General features: G+C 42.2%; 1 protein-coding gene across 6 annotated transcripts in view; it reads right to left on the reverse strand.

The window, feature by feature from the left end:
• epb41l2 (erythrocyte membrane protein band 4.1 like 2) overlaps positions 1–27,241 on the reverse strand; it is a 48,711-nt gene that overhangs the window by 4,236 nt on the left and 17,234 nt on the right. The window contains exons 5-21 of one of the 6 annotated variants that reach the window (XM_054618849.1): positions 24,678–24,782; positions 24,365–24,407; positions 20,520–20,595; positions 18,841–18,937; positions 18,624–18,748; positions 18,315–18,402; positions 16,223–16,375; positions 15,998–16,095; positions 15,353–15,525; positions 13,841–13,917; positions 8,476–8,535; positions 5,958–6,128; positions 4,191–4,262; positions 3,137–3,811; positions 1,790–1,918; positions 1,388–1,486; positions 1,015–1,095 (exon numbers count right to left, since the gene is read on the reverse strand). In XM_054618849.1, the coding sequence (XP_054474824.1) occupies positions 1,015–1,095; positions 1,388–1,486; positions 1,790–1,918; positions 3,137–3,811; positions 4,191–4,262; positions 5,958–6,128; positions 8,476–8,535; positions 13,841–13,917; positions 15,353–15,525; positions 15,998–16,095; positions 16,223–16,375; positions 18,315–18,402; positions 18,624–18,748; positions 18,841–18,937; positions 20,520–20,595; positions 24,365–24,407; positions 24,678–24,782 (2,322 nt within the window). Of the gene's footprint in view, positions 1–1,014; positions 1,096–1,387; positions 1,487–1,789; positions 1,919–3,118; positions 3,812–4,190; positions 4,263–5,957; positions 6,129–8,475; positions 8,536–9,436; positions 9,488–13,840; positions 13,918–15,352; positions 15,526–15,997; positions 16,096–16,222; positions 16,376–18,314; positions 18,403–18,623; positions 18,749–18,840; positions 18,938–20,519; positions 20,596–24,364; positions 24,408–24,677; positions 24,783–27,241 lie in introns of all 6 variants that reach the window. The other 5 variants (XM_054618847.1, XM_054618848.1, XM_054618850.1 and 2 more) reach the window with 5 other exon arrangements.

Genomic DNA, 27,241 nt, shown 5'->3' on the forward strand with positions numbered 1-27,241 from the left:
ATAAAGATCCAGACCTGGAATAGATTTCTTTCTTTGTATCTCAAATATTTCAGATATTTTCAGGGTGCTGCATGCAACTTCCTGTCGAGTGAAAGCCACCCATAAGAAAGTATCAGCAGAGGGAGTCACCCAATCCTATCCTATCGGGTCTTAAAACAACTTTGCCAGGTTTTATAAATCTTTTAAAGCGGTCTGCATGTTTATGGACAATGAGACATTTTATATTGTTTTGAGTCTCAATTTTAAACCTTCCTTTCCAATGTTGATGCATTAGTGTCAATGGTTGCAAAACAGGCCTTGCATATTTGCCCAAATACCTCTATAATAAGGGGACAGAGACACTTATATTGGTTAAAATATTGTTGGAACTCATCAGGATGTATTGATCCTCATATTAAAGCTGAATATGCAATATGCTTGTGAATAGAACAAATGTCAGTGTCATTGCCCAAATACACCTGGGAGTGCACTAACTCAGATGTGATATCCTTAGAGTAGCTTTAGCATGTAGCATGTAGCATTCATCACATCTGGGACAACATGTGGAAATCTGACAATCAAAGACAAAGACGAGCAGCAAAAATCAAGACAGGACGAGGCAAAATGAAAAAGGTTAGGACACCATTTTCTAGATGAATGGATGAATAAGTGAAGAGATGGATGTAGCAGATCACAGCCAATGAGTGGAGTCTGAGTGGGACTAATGGCATGTGGGTTTCTCTAATAAGAGATTAATAAATCTCACTGTGGGCAATATTATAGACATGTCACCAGAAGTGTTTCATTAGGCAAATGTCATTAGTCATCAACAGCTAGCTTCGTTTGCCAGAAAAATATATCATTCTGGAAACAAAATGTAAAAAGGTAAAAAATTAAACTTCTGCAAAATGATAGTCTGAGAGCTCCCAGAGTCTCACACCGGCCCCATTTGTTCAGAATAAAGCGACCCATCAACCAAGCTGCTGAAAAACCAAGCAAGTCGTCGTTTTTACGCCGTGTGAATGAAATACTGACCTGGTCGTGGTCGATGTCACAGTCGCCAGTAATGACGATGCGTTTCTCGATCCTCGTCTCTGATAGGCCGCCCTTTAACGTCTGCAAAAAAAAAAAAAAAATACCACAATGATGCTTTGGTGCCAGTTATAATGGGTTTATTGTGAACTATTAAGAGCTGCTCAGGGTGCTGGTGGGATACGGCTGAGTGGATAGCGTTGCCGTGACAACATGTCAAAGCAGATAAGAGGGAAAACAAAACATCAGAGAGAAACTGACTAAAAAAAAAATGACAGAAGAATACAAACACTGTCTATATATATATATTTCACACATCAATGCGTCTGATGAAAGTGATGTGATGTCATACTGCATTGTTTGTGTGTGTGTGTACCTTGGTAATGTGTGTGGTCGTGGTAGTGCACAGAGATTCAGAGGTGATTGTCTGAGCAGTCATCAACACTCCAGGCTCGCCATCGCCATTACCATCCAGCTGATAACAGAGGAGACCAAACAGAGGATCATTTAGCTGTACGTCAGCATTAGAATTTCCCCGTCGAACGTTTTTATGTCACAAACTAAGAAACGATTTCCCTGAGGAAGAAGGAATGAGATAACGGCGGCATGCAATGTTTCTAGGAAAGAAAGACTTTTGGGACATGCTTTCAAACAGAACATCAATAAGCCTTAAAATAACAATGATTTTCTAAATGTTTCACACAAATACAATATGAATTCTGACACACGAAAAAGTGACAAAATGAACAAAAGCTCCCCGTGTTTCTCAAGCGTGCACCTGTGCGGCTTCGTATGTGATGGTCTTGGTTTCCGTATGTACGATGGGCACTTCTTTTGTAGCTATCTCGGTTTTCTGGGCCGCGAACGTGTCTGATATAGTCACCATTTCTGTCTTTACCACGGGTGGCTGGGGAGGGACGAGAGAGAGAAGTGAGGAGGGGGGAGGGATGAGTACAGAGAGGGTTAATACATTAATCCTGAGACAGTTAAGGAAGCATAAAGAAACATGTTGGAATCTACGCACTAACTTTGGAAGTCAATTTCTACAGTTTTTTTGTGTTAAACTATCAGAAAAAATGTAAATGTGTGCTTAATTATACTCAAAAGTGGTACACATAGCAGTAAAAGAAGAACATTTGCGAGTAAATGCAACAAAATTCATGCAAAAAAAATAATAGAAATCATGCCAGTAAACACCACGAAATGCAGAACACAACAACGACTACTCCCAGCAGTGCACAAGCAATAGATACAACAGCAGCACAACTACAAAAAACAACAACACATCTTTTGGTGTCAACATGCGACTCAAAAGTACGACACAGCACAAACATGCATAACACATGAGCCCGTGGAAAAAAAAAAGGAGCGGCGCCGAAATGAACAACGGCGAACAAAAGACGGGTGATTGATATGTAAACGAGCATGCAAAGATGACATTCAAATATGGGCGGGTGGCATTTTAACTGAAGTGCTTGGCAGTGATGATTTCCACAACACCGTAACCATGGTGACTAAACAGAAGGAAAAAACTGCCAAACACGTGGAGGACACACTAAACACAAACACACGCACACACACACACACACAGACCAAACGCTTTAAATGCGGCATGCAGAGCAGAGGAGCGTCATGCATTCCCCACTTAGGCCCCATTTACTTCACAACACTGATATATACACGAGGATGCAGAGCAGGAGGCGGCAACAGCAACACACCCCACTATGTGGATCAGGAGAGGACTAGGCATGTTGATAATGGTAGGAGGTATGATGATAGTGGATAAAACAGAAATTAAAATATATATGAGTATGGTGAAAACACTGTAGGGGGATGGTAACTTGACACCAAGACACTGGTGATGACCCTGAGTCTGTTTTTTTACCTCTTTTCATTTTTAGACTTAAAGGAGTGAGTGAGTGTGAGGATGTACATGGGGGCTTAAATATTCACACAAAGCATGAAGGAAACCGGCACTGTGGAAAGCAGGAAGGAGAATAAAAAGAAATGTGGGTGTTTCTACAGCTGGTAGGAGGAGTCAAAGCCCCCGGGCGAGGCGGGGTGGGGGTGGGGAGGAGCTCCGCAGTCGGCCCAGTGAAGACTTTACCTCAGAGCAACTAATAACCTGTGGCCGGTGTTCTGCTTCAACCAGAGAGGCTTCTCCGTTCATTTTGGGCTCCTCCTCCTCCTCCTCCTCCTCATCCTCTGCGGGGGCGTCGGTTTCGGTCGCGCTCTCCTCCGGCACGTGGTGACCATTGGGGGGTTCGTTGGGGGTCGTCATCGGATTGTCGGGAGTCTCCTCCGTCTCCCTGTCATCTTTTTTCTCCTCCTCTGCATTCCTCTCCTCGTTCCTGGACTCCTCTTCCTCTAGTCTGGTTGCCTCTTCAGGTTGGCTGACTTCAGCTGGAAGGGAAATGGAAGGAGCATCTGGAGCTGAAACTTCCTGCTCCGCCGTCTTCTTCTCCTCCTCCTCCTCCTTCTCCACCTCCTGCTGCTGCTGCTGCTCTTCTTCTTCCTCCTCTTCCTTCTCCTCTGGTATTTGTGTGTGGCAGAGGGAGATGTTCGGATGGTACTCGGCTTCGTCTTCGCTCTCGCTCTCGGATGAAACGCTCTCCTGCTTTGCCGCTTTCACTTCCTCCTTCACCACTACTTCCTCTTCAACTGTCACTTCCTGCTCTGGTGTTTCCTGCTCTGCTGGTGGGCCAGCAGGGGAGCTGGTCGTAACCGTGACCAGTCCGGGTTTGGGCGCTATGGAAACCTCTTGGACGACAACGGTTTCCTCGATTTCAACTTCGGTTGTCTATACACACACACACACACACGCACACATGTACACGTAGTGCACGGACACACGCAATGAGGTGCACACACACATACACAGCAAACGCATGGGGGACAGAAAGAAAACAAAAAAACATAACATGATCATTGAACATAAATAAATGAAAATTAATACAATACACGACAAAAATGTGAAATAAAAATGAAGATGGAGATGTTCAACTGTGGAAAAAGAGGCACAAAGATGTAAGAAACAAATGAGGGGTCAATGAATGGACGGCTGTAGTAGGAGAATGGCATTTCAAGCTGCCTAGAGGAAAAATGGAGGTGTGAAAGGAAACGGTGGAAGCGTCATGAATGGAAGGCTGCATGGATTGATAGAAGAAAGTTAGGACCACCTTCACGGGTTCTTTGGTATCAGAGATCGTGTTATCAGCTGCAGCTGTTGCTTCCGCTCGGGGCACACTCTCCTGTGTGACAGAGAAGTTACCATGACAATCAATAACACACACACACACACACCAAGCAGTGACATCATCATTGTTAGCACTTAACGTCAACTAACGGCACAAGAGGAAAAGGGGGTTTGAATGTGTTATATATGGATTCTCCACCCTCCCATCTTCCCTGGAGGACTGTCTTTCATGCACAATGAAGTTGATTTCCCGACAGTATCAAGTTAATCGTGGTGGGCGGTCAAAGGGACGGGATGAAAGGGTTGAAAGGAGAATAGAAAATAAGAACACCCATGGAAGATGGATTAAAGAGAATATCCCATCAGTGAGCTCATCTTAAAAAAGAATAAAACGATAAAAGAAGCGTGGCGTTGAACTCAGCAGTGCCTTTGTGTGGATGACCACAGAAAACATGGCAGACGATAATTAATTTGGTTTTGATTTTTTTGAAATGTCTTGTGTGCCAATTTAAAAGCTTATGTTTTTAAATGACTCATTATGTCTTTCTTTTGTCTCTTTTTAGTGAAACGAACTGCTGCTTCAAATACCTGCTGCTTTTAAGAGTTTTATTTCCCCCAAAGGAGTTGGTAAAGAACAGGTTTTTAAACAAATTACATTCAACAAGATGATGTCCTCACATCCACGGCATTCCCAGCTGTTAGTGTTTTTTTTTTTAGATTAGATCCACCATGCCAATTATTCAGGATGAATGGTCCCAATACTAAATGACTACCATTCATCCAGCGTCCACAGCAGGCGTTATGGACAGCTTGAATCTCTTTAGTGCAGTTTGTGAACACATCTGGCAAGCATCTGTAATTCGCTGAGGCATTACAGGACGTCTGAATTTACTTTCAGCGACTGAATTGAAAGCAAACCGACTCCTAAATGTCCAGTAGCAGCACCTCGGTGGGAGAGAGTGTAGCAGCTGGGGAAAAAAGAAGCCCACGCAGAGAGACGGTGCTGCAGGCAGCAGTGGAAGCAGTAGATGTGGTTATATCAGCATCTAGAGTCGGTGCAGCAACACTGCAGGCTGGCGATGGAGCTGAACAAAAGCCAGTGCCAGAGTGTCTACTGAAAAGTACAGAAGCTATCTCCTCTTCAAGGCTCTACAGCAAAACACAAAACACACAGGATGCAGAGAGAGGAAGAGAAGAAAAAGGTAGAGTGAGCAGATGGGAAAAGAAATCCCCAAACACAGCACAAGAGATGAAAACAAATACGCATACAGAGAAAGAGAAGCCAAGCTTTACGTCTCAAGGTGTTGTAGTGATTACATAAACCAGAACAGAATGGAACAGGTTTGTTTAGGAGATCACAAACCAGCAGAACTGCAGAATAAAAAAATGATAATGTAAAATGTGAAGCAAGTCCACCTGAAAAGGAATAAAGAATTGAAGCAGTGCAGCAGCGACAGAAGAAAAACCCCATAAAAGTCCATCAAGTAATGAGTGAGCAATAAACATCAGGTTATGAAAACACCACCATGGAGAAAGCATCAAATTAAAACCAGAGAGAGGAGAGGACCTTGAGTTTTAAAGCAGGTGCAAACACATGCACTTTTTTTCAACCAAAACCACATTGTTGCAACAAACAGTTTTGCAGCACTGCAATAATCTGCAAAGAGAACATTTCCCCTGAAGTAAAAAAAACAAACAAAAAAACGCCTCATGCATCTCCTCTGACACAGACACATCCAGACAGACGTACCACTTGCTGTTGCTGTTGAATACGTATCGTTGTAGCGGGGGAGGAGGTGAGACGTTTCTCCCACTGGTTGGGCTGTGGAGGAGAGGGAGGTGGCGCCTCCATAAAGGAGCGTTTTAGCTGGCTAATGCTAGCTTGGTGTTTCAGAACGTCTTCCTGGGTCTTATCGTGGTCCTGATGAGGGAGTGGAGGGGAAGGGGAAGAAGGGGGAGAGTAGATGAGTATAGTATGGATAAATGAGGGATGATGGGAAAAAATTTGGGATTTGGGGCAGAGGTGGGAACATGGGATAAGATGAGAGGAAAGGGTGAGGGAAGGAAGAGGAGAAGGAGAGGAAAGGAAAAGGAAGAGAAAGAGAAAGAAACATGAATGACAATAGAGGGACGATGAGTAAAGGTCGGAGAAAAGCAAGGGGTTAAAAGTAAAGATGGCCATGAAAAGGGAGAAGGAGTAAGGAAAAGAGAAGGGAGGAAGGGAAGGAAAGAGGGAGGAAAGAAGGAAGGAAGGAGAATAAAAGGAGAGAGGGATGTGGGGAGGGGGAAAATTGGGTTCAAAACAGGAACATTAGTCTGTCAATCAGGAGGAAGAAAAGATGGACGCCGTGCTTCACTGGAGCCTCGTTTTAAAGGGGTCTGAAATCTGACATTTGGCTTTCATCACCTGTGTTTGTTCACACATGTGTGTTTGTTTGTCTGAAATTTAGTATTTAGAAGCAGGCTGCAGTGAAACAGGGTCTCTCCATCTTGTTGAGGAGTTGCTTTTCCTTAAAATTCAGGCCAGGAACAGCAGTGCAGACTGCAGAACATGGAGCTGATAGTGGTCTCTTTCTCCCTCCTTCACTGCTTTCCCCCTGTGACTGATTCATTATTTAATCTCTTTAAATCATCATCATTTTTCCTCATTATCACTACTGTCCTGTTCTGTTCTGTTCTTTCTTGTCCTCTGTCTCTCCATTTTCGACTGCATCTATTTTTTCTTCCTTTCACTCACAAAGAATACGGGACTCAATCAGTTACAGTCATTAGAAAATGATCTATTATTTGTCGAGGAGATGGAATAAACGATTTCCTCATTATCGACTGATTGGACCACAAATGAGAAAAATATTTTGCCTTTTGAAACATACTCTTCTGTATGACGTCTTCCATCTCCTCAGCTTCTAATTCTACACACTACATAGCCTACAGATCATCACTATCAGTCCCACGTCGCATAAAAAGTTATCTTTTTTTTTTTAGTATGTTATCGAATGAATCACTCAACGCTGGCAGCCAATCACCAGAAAACATGAGGAAAGCTCCTCGTGTGAGTTAGCGAGGCGGGGTTAGTCAGGTTAGACGCAGCTGCCTGCCAATAATCAAACCCGTTGATCAATCAAGAAGTATTTTTTTTTTTTAAAGCTCACAAAAACAGCATTCAACATGCACAGAGCATGCAACAAAGTCACGATGACACACCGCTGACCCTTTTCACAAAGCAGCTATTGTGAACACATTCTCGGCTTGGGAAATTTCTTGGAAGAGAAGGTTGTGACTGTACTGTTGTGTAGCAAGATACACATCAAATAAATATTTAGCATTTCATGGATTCAAAACTGAAAACATCTTAGTTCCCTTGTGGTGCACTCACTTGGGTGCGCTCAGAATGGGGATTCTTCAGGGAGCAGGAGTTATATTGATAACCTCCAGTTGACGTTCCGATCTGATCAGATAAAGCAGGATTGCTGCTGATCAAATAATCTGTGCAATATTACCAATCATTCTGTCAATTGATATAATATTTTATATATATATATATATTTTTTTTTTATATTTTATGCCTATTTATTATACTTTACTGTGTGATTACTTATTTATTGTAATGTTTTTTTTTTATCTTGTTTTCTACTTATGTTTCTTATTTGTTTGTTTGCCATATCCACTATGCTGCTGTAATCCTGCAAATTTACCCGCAAAGGGACTAATAAAGGATTATCTTATTTTATCTGTAGCAGAACCTTCTAACTGGACCATGAAACCAAAGCAATGAGCTAAAAGATGCTAAAACGCTTCATAGCGCTGTTCAGAACTGTAGAATTGGGTAATAAGTCTGTGGGTTTGTCACTTTGAGTGACTTATTTCAAAGTAACACAGTCCTTTAATTAATTGAAGATAAAACAATAATAATATGTGCACTTTTAAGTGACATTTGTAATAAATATAATTTATGGCAACATTTTGAGTTGTTGTTCTAAGCCCGTGTTCAAAATGGCTGCGATGTGAAATAGGACAATTAGCACAAAAACCATTTGACACCAAAACATTTTCATATTATGTAAAAAAGGAAACAGCTGGAGTTGAGCGTAAACTTGATATATATACAAACATCCACACGCAGGCATGCAACAGAGCCTGAGAGTGCGAGAGGGCAGCGGTCTTGTACAGTATAGTACAGTTCAGAGGGAGTTGTAGTTCTGATGGCGTCAGAGTACACAGAAACATGTAGTTCTCATTTTCAGCCATCAGACGACGCCAGTACCAACCTCCAACATTAAATTACTGTGCCTCACATAAATATTGTCCCCATGCACTCTCATTGGACTCTGGAAGGCAGACATACAGTGAAAAATGAAAATGCATAAAATTAATTTTAAAAAGTTATGTACTTTTTAGTTTTAACTCTACAAAATAAAATAAAATGAAATGTGGAACAATCAATACATAAATCATAATCAAATCAATAAATAAATGGAGTGTAAACAAAGAAATAAAGAAATAAAAAAATTGGGGTGGTGACACGGCCAAAATGGATGGGTACAAGTACAAATTAACAACATTTTGGGTTTATTCTTTGAATGTTATATTGTTGACACATTAAAACCAACAGACATGAACAAATCAACAAACCCAATGTGCTTTTCAGCAAAACCCCAAAGAACAATGATGAACCACAGATATGAACCAGAAACCAAACTGAAACTGAGAAACCATAAGCCACAGCAGAGCAACCGAAGAGTGAGGATTTTTGGGTGAAAGTGCCCGTTCAGGATCAGTTTTTACACTCAGAACCAATATGAAAACAAACGGTATTATTAAAGACATATTTAAAACTTTATAACATCAATTGTCGATGTAAATATTTAGATTTTTGGGTAGCTGAGAAATGAAAAAACTGATTCTGCGTTGTCATATCGGGGCAACCTCACCCTGAAAGAGATGTGAACCAAACCGACAAACCAAACCAACTCGTGCCGAGCAAATGATTGACAGACCAAATAAAACAATCAACCAATAATAGTGTGTGAACCTGAGAGAGGGCGAGCTCACTGGTTCCCAGTGACTGTTGATGTGGTGAAACCAGGAGAGAGAGTGAGGAGGAAAAGTTAGGTTCACTGCATGTGTGCTCCGCTCCACCATTAAACCATTTCTCCCTTCAATATCTTAAAAAACACCTTAGCAAGAGAATTTGCAAAGCATGCTGGGTAAAGACGGACCCTTACAGACCTGGGTGGGCGTGGCTTCTGAATCACCAGGGCTCAAGTCCGCCTCCTTAACCTTCAATGTCGTTTGTCATGACAAAAAAATGAGGAGGGAAGGGGCGCGAAGACAAAAAAAAAAGTGTGAAATGGATGATGGGAAATAGCTGGTTTCTTCCTCCCAGCATCCTTTGTGTCAGGGGGAATTAACTGGTCATGTGACCATAGATGGAGTCTTAAATGGTCAGTAAAGGGAGGCAGCAACGGACTGCTTTCATCAGTTAGTGTCAAAGTATATCTCTATTATATGACACATACAGTTACGTTTCTCTTAAACAACTTGTTATTAACAGCATTCCTTTGTGGAAAAAAACGATTCTGTGTTCAGAACGGGTCCAAAAACCAAGTCACATCCACTCTAAGTAAAATGCTACCACTACTATAGATCCTATGAAGGTTTTTAAGGACAAAAATGCTGCTTTGAACTCAACAGGACAACTTTTCTCTTGCTGCTACGGTTTCTTTCCACCAGAGGCCAGCTTTCACTTCAGCAGACTTTTCATTTGAATAGTTATGCTGGCGATGAGCAGAACATGCCAGTGTTCTTGACAACCTGTCTGTCTTTTGATCACGTCTGTTCAATTTGCACCAGCAGCTTAATTTAACCACCACAAAATGATATTATAGTTTTACTTAAAACAACGGTCAACGTCAAGGGATCACGTGAAGGGTAACACTGTTTACTCTTAATATTCATTAGCAATAATAAGCAAACCAATAAGCTTTTTGTACTTCAGGTTTGGGGACATTACTGTATCTACCTGCATGTACAGTTATAACACCTAATATACAACTAATCTTTCTCTGCACAACAAAGGCAAAATAGAGCAACTGAAAATGTAGGCAAAAATAAAATTTGTTTCTCGCTAAAGTGCTTATTTATCTTACATATTATCGATTTATAACATTTTGCCGCTTGATTTGATGAGTGTGATGAGTGGTTGAAGCGACTCTCAAAATGTGTTTTGCACACCACTTAGTGTTATTGTATTTTCATCCCGCCCTTACAGTCTCTGTACATTATTTAAATCTCTTAATATATCTTTATTTTCTCTTAATTAAAAGCAATATAATAGTTCCTCTATTTCAATATTGTTCATCTGTAACTCTGAGTCTTAATAGTTTATTTATTCTTACTTATTCTTAATTTTGTTCTTTATCATAAACAATACAGTGGGGTTTGCAGGGTGCAGGGGGTCGAAGGCAAGCAGAAAATATTAGGTAAAGAAGGTGGAGGTGGTGGCGGGGTTGAATGTACAGACATACGGTTTACACATTCAAAGATGGAGGAGGAATAAAGTAGAGGGGGAGCGGTGGAGGGTTTGTTCGGTGTATTTATGCAGCAGGATCGCACATCTCTTGCGTCCAGGTAGCGCCGGTGTGAGCGTGGTGCCTGATGCGTGGAGGCGTGTGTGTCGGGGTGAGAGGAAAGCTTAGCTCATCCTCGGACGTTTTAGAGGTAAACGTGGGCAACACCGCCCTGCGTTGACTGGACACCACGTTCTCTAGGTAGCACAGGGTCAGGCCGAGGGGCGTGGCTAAAATCAGGGCTAGGACCAAGGACTGGCTCGCTGTCAGCATCACGGCCAACAGGAAGACGACTAAGAGGCAGGGCAGGAACAGAGGGGAGGGGTTTAGGAGGTAGCGGTGGACGGACGGGGTTAGGTTGGAGCAAGAGAGGGTGGAGAGAGAGGGGCGAGATGGGACGGGGAATAAATAAGAGGGCAGGGAAGAGAGAGAGGGGAGGGAGGAAAAGGAAGAGACAATACGAGGTATCGCGGGCAGATGTTGTCGTGTCGGGCGCCAAAGAACAGCTGGAACCAAATTCATAAGTTTAGTAGACATGTAAGTCGTGATAAATGACACCAAACCGCTCAATTTCAACACCAGACTGTTCAAAAATTGACGTAATCTGGGCGCAGCGTTCATTTTGGGTGCTCTGACTGGCACAGCTGACTTTAAAGTGAGCTTCGGATTTAAAAACCTCAGTTTCTTTGTGAATCCTGAAAACAGCTTAGCGGGCAGACACACGTTTCCTTTCTTCCCCCAAACGGAGAGAAAACAAAGGATGAAAGAAACGTATTTGACCACGCCCCTCAGAGAGAACCAGCTCCACCAATGAGCTAATCCAGCTGTGGCTCCGGTTTCAGCCAGGCAGCCCTCTTCAACGGCGAAAACCTCTGCGCTGCACGTTTGGGAGCTTGTGATTTGGGGGGAGGCTGGGGGGTTTTGCGCGAGGCGTTCGAGATCAGCCGACTGCTGATCGGAGAAAAGGGCGATGGTGTTGGAGGGGAGGGCCCACAGCGCGTGAGAGGCGGTCGAGTCGCCGATGAGGTCGTCGTCTTCGGAAATGTCTGACAGGCCGCGGTCGAACTCGGAGATAGTGTCGAGGGACGGGGGGAGGGAGGAGAGGGAGGATGAGGAGGAGAAGGAGAGAGGGAACATGAAGATTGACTGATGGAGGAGGATTACAGGAGAGACAAACACACAACAACAAGGGAGAGACCCGTGCACACGTGTCCACAACGTGAGGCAGCAAGCAGTGAGGAAGTCAAATAAGTAAAAACACAAAACCAAATCATTTTCGACCAATGTGCATTAAAAGCATCATTTCATTTTTTTCATGAAATGATGTGACAGCACGCAAGAGGGAAGTGATAAAAGGAAGGAAAAAAAAAAAAAAAAAAAGGACGTGTGTGAAGGAAAAAAAGAGAGATAAGGGGGAAAGAGACATAACATTAGTCAGTGAACACCACACCAAACATTAAAAAGGTTAAAAGTGAACGTAGCAGGGTGGAGCACAGTGCAGAGAACAGTCGTGTGCAGAAACAGAGTCAACGGGGAGCCACCGCTGGACGAAGGCTTAGGACAGAGGTCAACTCCACAGCGCCGGGGTGTGAGCGAAAGGGGAGTGGGGAGAAAAAAGGGAAAGTGGGGGAGAGGGAGGTGAAACAGGAGGCATGCACAAAGTACAGTAAAATACTCTATATATAGTAAGTAGCGTCCCACCAGTGGACGTAGACTGTGCTAAGGTACAGGATGCTATCGGGCCTGCAGATCTAGAGTCAGGGTTCTGTCGAATCCTGTTCACCTGCCTGGCAGCTTTAAATATGTAATGTTAGGATCCAAAGCAGACCATTCAAATGAAGGTAATCATATTTATCTGTCAGTCTTTTTTTTTTCTTTAAACACACATATTTGCAACTTAAGGGGATAAAGTGAGGATGCCTCATGGTCCTAGAGGAGGTTAATTAATTAATCTAAGTGTCTTAATTTGTCCTGTGAAAACAGAAATGACATTGGCAAAGGAATCTGGTAAAAAATAAAAAAAAATCTTAGTAGTAACCAGATGAAAAGTACTATTAGGGCATTTACACACCAGGGGCATTTTCTCTGTGCGATACCCAAAACAAGATATTTCTGTAAAAAGTTATTAGGATCAGATTAAGTCAGATTAGGTTATAGGACTTTATTACTCCTTTCAATCTTGACAGAGATCCACTCGCATACCAGATCCACTCCTCCTATTCTTATCCTTCACAGTAAAAGCCCGAAAACATTTAAACAGGGTATCTGTTTACAAGACGGAACTCAAATTCACTCAGTTCATTCCGCTAAAAGGAAACTCAATAAAGTAGCTTACAGTAGGTTAGGTGATACAACAATTTACCTCAACCAGACTGACCGACTCTGCTGATCTGGGCAACATTCACAGGCCAGTATTTCACATTTCCGTGTCATTTATTCGTCTCGCCCCCGGTGTGTAAAGGCCTTCCAGAAAACCCAGCGCTATGCATACCGATAACGGTCGAATGCAGTCAGCTATTCATGTCACGTCTTTTTCCAATTCTGTTACCATTTCATTGTTCCGAAACAAATTTAAGCTACGAACCTATATCTTTGTCCATCACAACTTCAGATGTGAGACGGGCCCACAGTAATACTGCTGCATGGTTTCCAACTCATTATAATATCAGCATACCAACCGAGGAAACATGCACGTTGTTATAATGTTATTAGGAATAAAATGTTGACTTTTACACTCTAAAGAGTCCACATAAATGCAAAAGTAAGCTAAGAGATGCTAGTATACACACTAGGACAAACCCAAAACGTCACAGCTAGAAACATGTAGATTTTTCCGTCACCCACGAGCGTAACGTCTCTCTTTGATACACAAAAAACATAAACAGTTCCTGTGGGACAATATGGCCTCTCAGCAATAGTATAAAGACAACAAAGAAACAAAAAGACTGTCAGTAATATTATATATATATATATATATATACGTGAATTGTTTTTTTCCCCCCCATCTTTTTCTGATGACACATACTGCATGTATCCACACACATAATGAAAACTTCACACACACCTTAGAGTCAGAGTGGAGCTCCAGGTGCGGCTCACGTCCGTTCTCAGATGTAGCTTCAGTTATGCTGATCATTGGTGCTATAAAGGAAAGAGAAACACAGACAAAATAAATTGACAAAAAATAAACACAACTTTCAACTTCATTACAATTCAACACACAATAAAACTAATTCTAAATCTTCCACCTACAGATTGATACTGTATTTACTTGTTCACTACACTCTCAACACATGGAGGTCAGACTGGAGCTAATGTTATTGCTATTATTGTCTGTTTAACTTTTCACACACTGAGCTTTGGTCTTGTTGTAAAGTAAAAGTTTAGTAAAAAAAAATGCAACAACTTAAATGGATGGTTCGGATTATTTGAAGTTGGTTTGTATGAGATTGTTATCCATCGTCAGTGTATTGCCTACAGCAGATGGTGGTCAGCACAACCCCCGTTTTTTAAGCCACCTAAAACAAGGCCCATGTTCTTGGAAGTAGAATTACTGTTTTTGTCAAAGACGTCTGGTGGCTTTGAAGACTGTTATGGCACATATGGATATAACAGCTTAAGTTTCTTGTCATAAAGGGTGTGACGGTAAATATGGCATACAATAAAAATGATATGGATTTTACAGGTGGGCCTTTTGTTCAAGTAAACATGTCTTTCTGCTGCCTCCGTCCACAGCAGTACATTGCTTTGCTCCTTTTCCTGTATTCCTGTATACGTTGACGATGGATAAGTACCTCAAACGTAAAAGAATCCAAACGATCCCTTAATCAAGGGTGTTGGCTTGCAGTGGAATAATATGTCCACCAGGGGGCATTGTAAGACAATGGAATATCCTGACACATGTGAAACAGCAGTGCACATCTGCATGAAGTGGGATCTGTAAGCCAAACCAAATGATATGTATCTAATGTGATAATGGCTTACTTAAACTATTAATTAACAATAATATTTGCAATCAGGAATTAAGAAGATATTAGTCCAAGTTCAATCATAAATGTATGCTGAGCCATGTCTCTGTCTGCCACAACAAGTGAGGGAGGAAATGGTGACTGCGTGTTTTGTATCTACATGATGAGTTTCTGTCATTGTGGAGGCCTGAATGTCTTTCTAGATACACATGACATTCTTTCTTTCCATCCCTCTCTCTGTCTCTCACTGTGTGACAGGAAACACATGCTGTAGCTATTTCCTGTATCTGGTCTGACACTAGCTTTTCACATCCACACACACACACACGCACGCACGCACACAGAGAGAGAGAGAGAGAGAAAAAAACACACAGACAACCACATGTAAACCCCTTCGACCCCCACGACCCCGCTTCCATCTGCCCGTCATTCCTTCCATTCTTCATTTTGTCCGTCTTTCCATTCATTAAATATTGTTCAAAGAGAAGATGGAACGAGAATCTTTCTGTGGTTCTTTGTTTGGAAAAGTGTGTGTGTGTGTGTGTGTGTGTGTGTGTGTGTGTGTGTGTGTGTGTGTGTGTGTGTGTGTGTGTGTGTCTGTCTGTTACCTCCATCCAGACTGCGGCTGATACGTTTGGACGAGGTGCGTTCAAAGTTGGGTGCGGGTCGGTCTATGAGGGAGCTGGCCGTGCGGGTCTGGGCCTGGGTTCTCCCGCTGTAGCGGAACTTGGAGCCCAGAGTCAAGAAGCGGGCCTTGGTGGGTTGTTCTGGTACCGTTAACCTACGGACGAGACACCGAGACATCAGGGAGGGTTAGAAGGGCGAAAGGCGCATGTATGCTAAAACCTGCAATATACGTTTTAATAGTCACAACTTTATGCACTTGTGCAAGAGAGACAAAAATGTTTCCAGGCAGCTCTTCCCTCAACAGGATATTGAAGCTTATACCTCTCTTCTCTTACACACACACACACATATACAAACACAGCACACACTTGCAGCGAATACAAACGCAACAATGACGAGCACCTGGTGTACCCTTTGTATATGTATTACCCCGGGGCATCATACTGATCAAACAACCACAAGATACTCAACTCTTTGAGCCTTTTGTTCGGGATGATAAAGCACACATTCCTTTATTGAACGCTACCTAACAAGCTGCTTTAGATCCCCATAAACTCCAGACTGGATGTCTCTGAAATCCAGGTGCAAACATTGTGAATTGTAAGCTTCATAGTGTGCACGTCTACCTATAGAAGCTGTGATTCTCCACGCAGACTTTCCACAGCCTCTTGGCAGATCGATGATTCTGGAGCTTGAATCCCACGGTGCTCTCAAACTGCTCCGTCTATCAAAGAAACATATAAAACAACAAAGATTAGGACATTTTCTCCATTTCATGTGGTGCATTCTTTTGCGTATGGCTGATTAAATCTCTGCGTTTGTAGCGAGCATGCGTGTGTCTGTCTACAAACCTCTCCAGGTCTGATCTTAATGTAGAAGTTGTTCCTCTTGTAGGAGATCTTGAGGATTTTGGGCCAAGCAAAGCGGTTTATCCGGAGCCGGTCTTTGTAAACCAGGAGCCCGTTGGCGCACACACCTAGCATGATGTCCACGCCCTCAGAGTCCTGTGATAGAGAAATGTATTTAAAATAAATCATTGATCTTTGTGAAATATCGGTATATGCTTCCTGTTTGTCTAAACAGATCATACTGTACATCAATTGATTTTTAAAGTAGTCTGCTTAAGGTCAACAGAACCCACACACACACACACACACACACACACACACACACAAACAAACACTGTTAACGCTAACATGGTTAGCTGACAGACTAACTCACTGACAAAGCTTTTAAGTCCAAGGCCATCTGGAAATAGTGAGGGAGGTATTGATTGCAGGAGGAAATCTACGCAGGAAAAATCAGTGGGACTAATGCAGGAAGCACTATGTTGATAATGGACAGTTTAACCGGGACACACAAACATGTCACATGGCCTCGACATGCTATCGGCTGCTCATCGATCTCTTGTGCTCCCGGTCGAAGAACAATTTTAGCACTTTGGCTCGGACGCACAGACAAAAGTGGATTCAGCAGTAGAACAGTTTACCACTTGTTTTTTTTTTTCTAGTTTCGGTGAGTAAACAACGAATGTTCAGTGACTGCAACGAAAAGGGTTTGATGCCAAGGCAAATATGTAAACTCACCTGAAACTGAAGCAGCTCTATGGAGCAATCCCTCATTTCATTATTTACACCCGTGCTTTTCTAACTGCGACACGTAAAAATGTCTTCTGTGACAAAGGTTTAGTAGCATGAAATCATCCTGTATCCCCACAAGTACATTTGTTGTTTAACGGTTAAACAAAATAACCTCATGTATTTGGTTATATAAATGTTATTTATCTAAAAAAACAACCTCTAATTTCAAATTGTTTATCGTGTGATAAATTTAATTGGAGTGGTTCAAATGTTTCAAATTATTTTTCTAGTAAACATAGAATGGTGTGATTGTGATCATTTAGTATAACTAACAGTATTTGAAAGGGTTCCTTTGAAAAAAGGGGGTCATGAAAACCGACGAATTAATGGCACAGGACAGAAATAGATCTGCCCCTTGAATTCCCACAACTTTGGTATGCCAGAAAAAAAAAAAAAAAAAAAAAAAAAAAAAAAAGAAAAAAAAAGGATTTGCAACATTTGAGACGCTCGCTCTGCTGCTCTCGTCTTTTCCCCTGGTTCTCTCTCTGTGTTGCAAACAAGTGGAGCATGCTCTTAAAGGGCACTCTGCTCTCTCTCTCTCTTTCAGGGATCTGTCTCCATCTCACTCTAACCTTATATCTGACTCGTCCACGTCTTTGTCTTCTCTCAATCTCACACATCCTCCGTCTATTTTCAGACTCCCCCTCCCCTCTCTCTTTCTCTCTCTCATGCATATTTCCCCCACTTTTACTGTCTGTCTTGCATAAAAGACACATGATGACCTGCTATCCCAGTGAGAGAGACTGGCTGTTCCCATGGCAACGGCCTCCCTGAGTGTTTGTACAGCTGACCCACACACACACAGATGCATTGACACAAACATGCAGAAACACACCAACAAACTCTTTCCACATCAAAGAAACTGTGCAAATCCCCCTGATAACAACAGATGAGAGGAGAGGAGAGGAGGAGGAAGAGGAGAGAGGAGGAAAAGGAGAGGAAGAGCAGAGGAGAGGAGAGAAATATGAGAGGGGAGGAGAGAAAGAGAAATATAAAGAAAGAGGAGAGGAGAGAAAGATTAGGAGAGAAAGAGAACGAGGAGAGAAAGATGAAAGGAGAGGAGAGAAAGAGGACAGGAAGAGGAGAGAAAGATAAGGAGAGAAAGGAGAGGAGAGAAAGAGGACAGGAAGAGGAGAGAAAGATAAGGAGAGAAAGGAGAGGAGAGAAAGAGGACAGGAAGAGGAGAGAAAGATAAGTAGAGAAAGAGGACAGGAGAGGAGAGGAGAGGAAGAGAAAGAGGAAGAGGAGAGAAAGAGAAAGAGGAGAGGAGAGAAAGAGGAAGAGAAAGAGGATTCATTCATACCTTGGCATGGTGCAAGTCCACCCCGTACATGGACAGTTTCTTGGCATTTTCTAGAAACTGGACGTCGGCCTGTGCTGGTGTCATTCCCCTAAACACATGCAAAACGCAAGTTACTAAAAACACTCTCAGATTAACAATAGTATAGTGGAATAAATCCTCAATTATTGTATTATACGGATATATGAAAAAGACAGTCATGTTCCCTTCGCTTTACATACATAAATAAACATATCTGAAGCCATTAATGACAACATATATACTTGTTGTTCCTGACAACTTTTGACTGAATGACCCTGTTCTCTCTCCGACCTGTGAGACTTGTGGAGTTCAAGAATCTTCTCCTCCATCTCTTTGTTCTGATTGGGCGCAAAGGTCAGCTGACCGACGTTGTCCAGGGGCCGGGGCTGGTCGGGTTCGTGGTCCCCAAATTCTGCCTGTCAACCGAAAAGGAGAACCTCAATACTCATTCATAAAAACAGAGGCGCATAAGCAGGGAAAAAGTAAGCGACAGCATTTCCACACATACCTGCAGCGTGTACGAGCCCAGCAGAGCGTGAGTGACGAACGAGCAAGGCAGTCTTCCAGAAGACACATCTTCACGGAGCTGCAGACACAACAGGTACCTACAAGAGAGAGCGAGAAGAGGGGGAACCAGGTTGGGGCTTTTAGTTGAAACCAAGTCTGCTCACAACAACAAACCAAAAACTCGTTCCGAGACCTTTTTCTTTGAACTGAAACCTGCTCCATTGTTCGTGATAATAATGAAGCGATCTGTGAGGTCAGCTGGTGAGGATTAGATGTCTTTGTTGGCTCTGTGTTTGTTGTATAGTTTCCTCAGTGTGCTGGTACACTGGGTTTTTTTTTGTTGGGACGACCTTCTCCTCACCTATGACAAACCCAAACTCAGATGCATAATGTGTGTGTGTGTGTGTGTGTGTGTGTGGGTAAGTGAGTCATCCAGTGGTTGTGTGGATTAACGACAGTATAATCTGTCCGTCACCCCCCCCCCTGTAAACCTTTTGTGGAAGAATTCATTTTGTGAATGGAGCTTCTGTGTGAATGACTAATTCAGACGCCTCAGGGTGCAGGCCGCTGGAAAAAATGTCATTGAAAGTCACTTTGGTGGGACTTGATGACATGGAGGCTTAAGCCCCAGTCATCCAGTTACAGGGTTTCTCTTCGCTGCCTCGGGACAATCATGTATTTTACCATGTTGATATCACAGATTGAAAAAAATAAATTCATAAAAAAATGAATGAAATCCAAATGTTTCTATTGGAATGGACTAATAAAAGTACACACCTGTAGTGCTGTAGGGTTAAATGGTTCCTGGAGCCCAACAATGCAGGTCAGTTGGTACTTTACTATGCGTGTTAGTGAGTGTGTCCTCGGTTAGCCTTTAGCTTCAACCCTCCAAGAAGCTGTTCGCCCCATTAGACATACACTTACAACTTAAATGCTGTGTGCCTGGAGCATGCCTGTGTGTGTGTGTGTGTGTGTGTGTGTGTGTGTGTGTGTGTGTGTGTGTGTGTGTGTGTGTGTGTGTGTGTGTGTGTGTGTGTGTGTGTGTGCATGCATATGTATGGGTTTAAATGATTAGTAATGTGCACAAAGCCAGCTTCTGACTGTTTGTTTTACTTTTGTTTTGTATTGAAGGCCTTAGACATGCAAATACATGCTCAGAGTGATCTTTTTAAAGCTGCAAAAAGCAATATTTGTTATACAAACAATTGGTCAAATGATTATGTGAAATGTGAGGGGGGTTGCCTTTATTAATAACCCAACATATTCTGCAGTTCACCACACTTCTTTTAGCATCTTTAAGCTCACTCTAATGTTTTCGGTTCATTCACTCTGCTCTCCCCAACCCCGTATCCAGCAGCAGGTATCATTTGATAAACTGACACCACATGGTGATGAAGACCAAACAATTTGAGCTGAATATTCAATGGTGGACAGAAAACATAAATATAACTTCATGTCTTATGTCTGTTTGTTAACAAATTCACTTTAACACCTTCAAAAGGTGTTAATACATCAATGTTTGCTTACAGTTTTTTTATCCATTGCCCCAAATGGTCATTAAAAAACAATTCATGTAGGTTTATGTAAACATTGGTAGATCTGTAATGTGTGTGTGTGTGTGTGTGTGTGTGTGTGTGTGTGTGTGTGTGTGTGTGTGTGTGTGTGTTTCTGTGTGTGTACCTGGTAATGTCTTCGGTGAGCAGTGAGGGGTCAGGAGGGTAGAACTTGACGTTGAATGCAAACTTCCAGTTGTTATCTGGAAAAAAGAGAGATTGTTATTCAGAGTGATTAACAGCACAATGAATATTCACATGTATGATCAATACAGGGGAATATGAATATATGAGAACTGGAAAAACAGTCTTAAATGGGAGTCTCAGCTTTATGATCAGGGTTGTTTTTATTGTGAAATGCCATCTCGCCCATCTGTGTGTGTGTGTGTGTGTGTGTGTGTGTGTGTGTGTGTGTGTGTGTGTGTGTGTGTGTGTGTGTGTGTGTGTGTGTGTTTGACTGACAAAGACAGAAGTGGCTGTGAGTGAGGGGCAACTAATGCAGAACAGATTTTACAAAGTATTAAGCCTGGTACATTGTGCACACACACACATACACACAAATACAGCAGCAGATCTGGTATTGCATAACCTCACTCTGGCCACATCAAATACCAAACTAATCTCTGAACAAAAGACACGCAACATCACCATAATATCTTCATCATTTAGTCAGGATGTGGTCTCCTTTTGGATTTCCTATCAATCTCCATTCGGCTCCAATTTCCTATTCTCATTCCTGCAGGAGGACAACCTCGCCCTGCCCACTACCTTCTCTAACTCCGCCCTTTTTCTGTATTGCTTGACGCCACCCAACACACGCATGTAGGCATGCACACACACACACACACACACACACACACACTGGTGCTGGCGTTCAATATAAGATGGAGATCACGTCGTCTGGAAATTCCATCCTATAAAAGCTGACATCACATTGAGACCGTTTCCTCCTCCAAGGTCGCACACAGGTCGGCGTATAAAAAAGGCGCACATGCACAAAAACACATGTGCGCACACGCACACACACACACAGCCTTCACTGCTGCATCCCAGAGGAGCAGGAAGAATGGTGGACATGAGGAAGCTCAATAATGACACTCCCTCACGGTAATTTAAATGATGGAAAGATGTGAAAGATGCAACACGTGAGCTGAAAACTTCATGCTGACATGTTTTCTTTCTACAGATTCCACATTTTTGGCGCTCTACGTACAGTAACGGAATATCTCACGTGCAGATAGTCATGTTTCCTAGCATGTCTGTGTGCATGAGTGTGTGTTGGTGGCACCTTGGCCGCGCTAAGTGCTTTGGGAGTCTCTCGTGATCAATCCATCTCTCTACATGACCACGTGCCACCCATCAATCTGCCTCATGACCCATATAATATACACATACCGATACATACACACATCATATCACTCACCTCCCTACGTACACTTCTCTTCCTAACATGCAACAATTCAGCTGCCTTTCCGACCAAGCCGTTTTCTGCATACTCCTTTAAAAAGGTTATTTTTCTATACAATAATAAATGCAAGTTTAAGTCTTGCATACATTTTTTGGGAATTTGACCATACATTTTAAAACTTGCCCCTATTATCCCATACTTCAGCTTATAAACTGGCCTCAAATGCACCATGAAAGTGCACTGGCAGTGTCGGCACGGTGAGACACCCAACACCGTAGAGGCTAGTTTGATTGTGGAGAGAACATGTGTGGCTGCTGTTAAACATTAACAACAGCCACACGCACCGGAGAGGTCTACTGCCTGGACTAGATCCAATACCCTTTACAATACTCTTTCTGTTGGCTTCCAGAGAAATACAGCCTGACGAAATCCTGTTCTCGTTATCTGATTGCGAGTTTCATTTTTATTGGCTCCGTCTGATTCTGATAACACTTTGTGCTGTTGCACTTTTTCACAATTTTCTTCATATTCCCTCAATCTATTTCAACGTGATTAGATAATCCACATGATTTTTTTCTCTATTTTTGCAAACCATGATGATAGCACAGAAACAAAGCGCAGACACACCCACTAAGGCTTTGGTGCGTGGTGAGCTGCATTGTGGGAAGGAGTCTAGACAGAGCCATCACACCCACAAAACTAAACAACAACCTTGAGGAAATCTGTAGAGCAAACACAATAACGGAGATCACTGACTCCTATAAAGAGTTAATGTTTGTCCAAGTCATCGTCTGACAAGTGACTGCAACAGCTCTGTGAACTTTTAGTGACAAAGTTTCAGTAAGTATTGACGTAGAGCGGTGACGGCCGAGTGTAACGCTGATGGTGTCAAACCTGTCATTTGTGTGGTGCTATGTCTGTACACACAGCGGCAGAAATATCCAACTCACATGCCTCTCATTCTCACTATAAACACACACACACAGAAAAATGTACACAAATGTACACACATGCAGCTAGTGGTGTACCAATCATCCATGAACCACAGGCACACACAGCCACAAACACACAGGCATGCATCTCCACCACACACACACACACACACACACACACACACACACACACACACACACACACCCTGGCTTCCTCACATACACTAATTCTAAAATAACACTTTATGAGCCAAAAATGACATGTTTTTTCTCTTAAAAGTGAAACATGGAAGTTTTTGGCTGTGAGTTAAAGTCTGTTTTGACTTAAACTGTAAAAAAGGAGAAGCGAGAAAAGAAACTGAAAAAGAAAATAAGTGAAGGGTTTGATGCCAAGGCAAATATGTAAACTCACCTGAAACTGAAGCAGCTCTATGGAGCAATCCCTCATTTCATTATTTACACCCGTGCTTTTCTAACTGCTTTTTCTAAATGTAAAAATGTCTTCTGTGACAAAGGTTTCTGGAGGAAAAGACTCTCTCATGACAGTCTGCTAGAGTTTTTGGCATATTCTTCAAAAATGATCAGAAAAAAAATGACGTAGGACGCCCACAAATTAGTAAAAAAAATAGTCAAACCACAAATTAAAAGCTCAACAAATGAAATGATAAACTGGAGAAACAGTTTAGGGCTAGGCGATAAATTAATATGATAATTTATCGTCTTTCAATGGAATCATATCGTGAAGAAATCATAATATTTAAGATATTGTAACACAATTATGTTGTCTAAATTAATAATAAAGTAATAATACTAGAAAATGTGATTAGTTTGCACTAAAGTTCTAAATTAAATAAGAAAATACTAAGTAATCTTCTATTTGTCATGTATTTAATTCACACAAGAGTATATAAAAACAATGATGTTATTTCGAATAACATAATATATAAATATAAAGCTATTTATATATTAATTGAATTACCAGAAAAGATGCTATATCATGATATATATTGTTATCATGATTTAAAATGACCTTAGTTGCAATATAAGAATTTAGGCCATATCGCCCAGCACATAAGATCCTGTTTGTCATTTCACTCAGTTCTGATGTCAAACATACGCATCACGGGCGTCGTCACACACGGAGGATCCCTTTTTAATTGTGACAGACACGTGCGTCTATTCAAAGATTAAACAAAGCTTTAACCATGCTTGGTTGCTCCACACACTTGATAGCCGTCCATCAACAGAAGATGAGACGCCTCGCCTCGCCCCGCTTTCATAAATGAACAACAGTCAATAAAGAGATCGATAAATAATGAAGCAGAGTGATCACACTTTGGTCACCTCTTCCACGCTGCCAGCTCTGCCAACACTGCTGTCGTTCGGTTTCGAATGTCTCTGGCTTTTGTTTGACTTTGTTGTGATGCCGTTTTGTTTTTTCCTTTAATATAAGGATACTTGAACTCTTTCATTTATTCAGTATTCATATTTAATTCATTGCCTTTTGGCTCAGAAGTTGGGGCCCCTGTTTTGTGTGAAATGAGTTGTTAAAGTAGGCAGAGGGAGACGGGGATGGATGGATGGATGGTCATTTTAAGGAAGCAAAAGTGTGATTTGAAAGATTGAACTTACTGCGTATCTGTCTCTTGATTTCCTTGGTGGGATCCAACCAACACTGGAGAGAGAGAGAGAGAGAGAGAGAGAGTGGTGACACACAGAACAGGAATAAAGTTAACCTCTAACATGAAATAGCGTCACAAGACACTATACAGACGTCCATGTCCAGGGTTTCTACATGTGTACATTACTGACTTATTTGGCATACAGTACATCCCGTGTGTGTGTGTGTGTGTGTGTGTGTGTGTGTGTGTGTGTGTGTGTGTGTGTGTGTGTGTGTGTGTGTGTGTGTGTGTGTGTGTGTGTGTGTGTGTGTGTGAATGCATACCGTCTGTTCACGACTGTCCGTGTAGGAGAGTCCAAAGTAGTCTTTCTCCATCAGGTTGAGGTGCTCACACACCTTAAAGAACAGGAACTGGCCCTTGGCACGTTTCTGCAGCAAAAGAGAGATTCAAAACACAAAGATTAAAGTGTGTGGGCTACTGTAACCAAATATTTAAAACTACAAAATCATTTTTCCAGTTCAAACGTAATTCTCAAGCTTGAGAATTTGCGGGAATATGTATGGGATGGTTGTAAAGTTCCAGTTCAATCCTCTCTATCAATGCAGCTCTGTTTCTCCTGTTTCATTACATCTGTCCCAAATACTCTTTCCCCTCTTTCTCTCCGTCCCTCCATCTGTCTCTGGGCAACGCATTCCTTCATAGGCCTGATGGGGGCCTTGGCTATAAAATCCTCCACACTCAACTATGACAATGACATTTAGCACACATCCACTCATGTGATGGATGAGGCGTGCATGCAGACACGCACGCACGCAGACACACAACGGCACCCTTTAAACAGGCAGAAGGTCAGACAGAGAGTGGGTGGGGAAAAAAAGAAGATGTGAAATAATGAAATTATTTAATTACGTTCATTTCTTTTCAGTTAGTCAGCACAGCTTTGGTCTAACATTGTGCCACACACACACACACACACACACACACACACAGACAGACAGACAGACAGACAGACAGACAGAGAGACAGAGAGAGAGAGAGAGAGAGAGAGAGAGTGGCCTCACAGACGGAGTTGCAGACAGGGCAGAGAGCGTGGTGAAAGTGGAAGGAGAGAGGATGAAAGAGATGTATTTTTCTCCTCGTCCTGGGACATTCGGAAACATCTGCGGTATTTTCCTATACTTGGTCACAGACATGCGCCACATTCACGCACACACTCACAGTATAGTTGCATTCTGGACGCCCAAGGAATGTGACCTTTCAGGGTGTCTGTGTCTGGACCAGCCTGCCTCTGAGCAAGGCACTAGCTAAGAAAAACTGTCACGAATCAGTCGATGTCTGTCACACATTATCGTGGTTTACCACATCAGGATTATTTACATAGCTGACTGTTGATCCACTCTGGACTATACGCCTTTTCATTGGCATTCTGTTGCTAGGGCAACAGCTTTGGACCGTTGGACTGTCAGTTATTGCATTAACAAACATTGGAACAGGAAATGCAAAGGGACCAATTTAGAATGTTTAGGTTGTAAACTTTGAAACTGTCTCTCTCCAAAAATGTCTTTTAAACTCATTTTACAAGTTGCATCCCCGGGAACAGAAATGACTGCAAAAGATCAATAAGTACTTAAATGTTTGAAATTGCAATATGGAGATGAATCAAATCATATAAATGTAATCACAACGGCTATCGAGATGAATTACTTGTCTGCGTGTTTTTTTTCCCTGTGTAAACATGAGGCAGTAAATGCACCGCTGCTCCATCCATTCAACCCAGAGCAACTCTGCCTGATATATACACACAAAACACTACTTAACTCATGCCTGAAACCGAAGGACATTCTATGAAACGGTACTTAAACCGTGTCACACTGAAATCCTGCTGAAACCAATACTAATGAAATTCTTAGAAACAGCATTAAAAGACCACGTGACACTAAGACTCTCCTTTGAAACTAGCAGTTAAAGAGAGGCTTTCCACTCGGGGCTTAACTACGAATAAATATGCATCGAGTTATTCGGGGGAATACATTTGATGGCATCGGCTAATAAATGAGACAGATGGATGATAGAAGGATAGATGTGAAAAGTTAAGAGCAGAAATTGGTGTGTGTGTGTGTGTGTGTGTGTGTGTGAGTGGTATTGTGTGTGTTGGAGGCCTGCTGGGCAAAACAGAAAATGTAATCTCTGGAATGCATTGTGCATCTCTCCCTCTCACGACCTAACTATGCCAATGTGTGCAGGGTGGGATAGATGGATATGTGTGTGTGTGTGTGTGTGTGTGTGTGTGTGTGTGTGTGTGTGTGTGTGTGTGTGTGTGTGTGTGTGTGTGTGTGTGTGTGTGTGTGTGTGTGTGTGTGTGTGTGTGTGCGCGCGTATGTGCACTTCAGGACAATAGCAGTTAGTCGCAGTATCAGCGTTTTCTGTTTTCGAGACAAAGCAGCTTCTGTTCAAACGGCCGTAGACACTCACAGGCACGCTGTTGGGCGTTGGCATACTGTAGACGAGGGGTTTCGCCGCAATAAAGTTGCCAGTTGAAAACCCCCAAATTAAATGGGAGACATCTAGACATGGCAAAATGTAGACAGGGCCCGCGATCCAGACATGTAAGTGTTAACAGCTCCAGCGGACCTGGACCGTGGCTATTACGGGCATCTTCCTACTTAACGTGAGGCAGAGTGGGAACTTGAAGAGGGGTACTGATTAAAAAGTGTGGAAATAATGAGAAAAAAAAAACACGTAAAAAAGGACCATTGGATAATAAGAAACGGTGCCAAAATTCAAATGATTTATTCTTATTTAAAAATTTCTAGTGAATCAAATACCTAATTTAAACACTTGTGGGTTTTAGGGTAGCTACAAGATAATTAGTTTTGATCACTATTGG

Source organism: Anoplopoma fimbria, chromosome 18 (assembly GCF_027596085.1).
Source record: "Anoplopoma fimbria isolate UVic2021 breed Golden Eagle Sablefish chromosome 18, Afim_UVic_2022, whole genome shotgun sequence".
Classification (NCBI taxonomy): Eukaryota; Metazoa; Chordata; class Actinopteri; order Perciformes; family Anoplopomatidae; genus Anoplopoma; species Anoplopoma fimbria.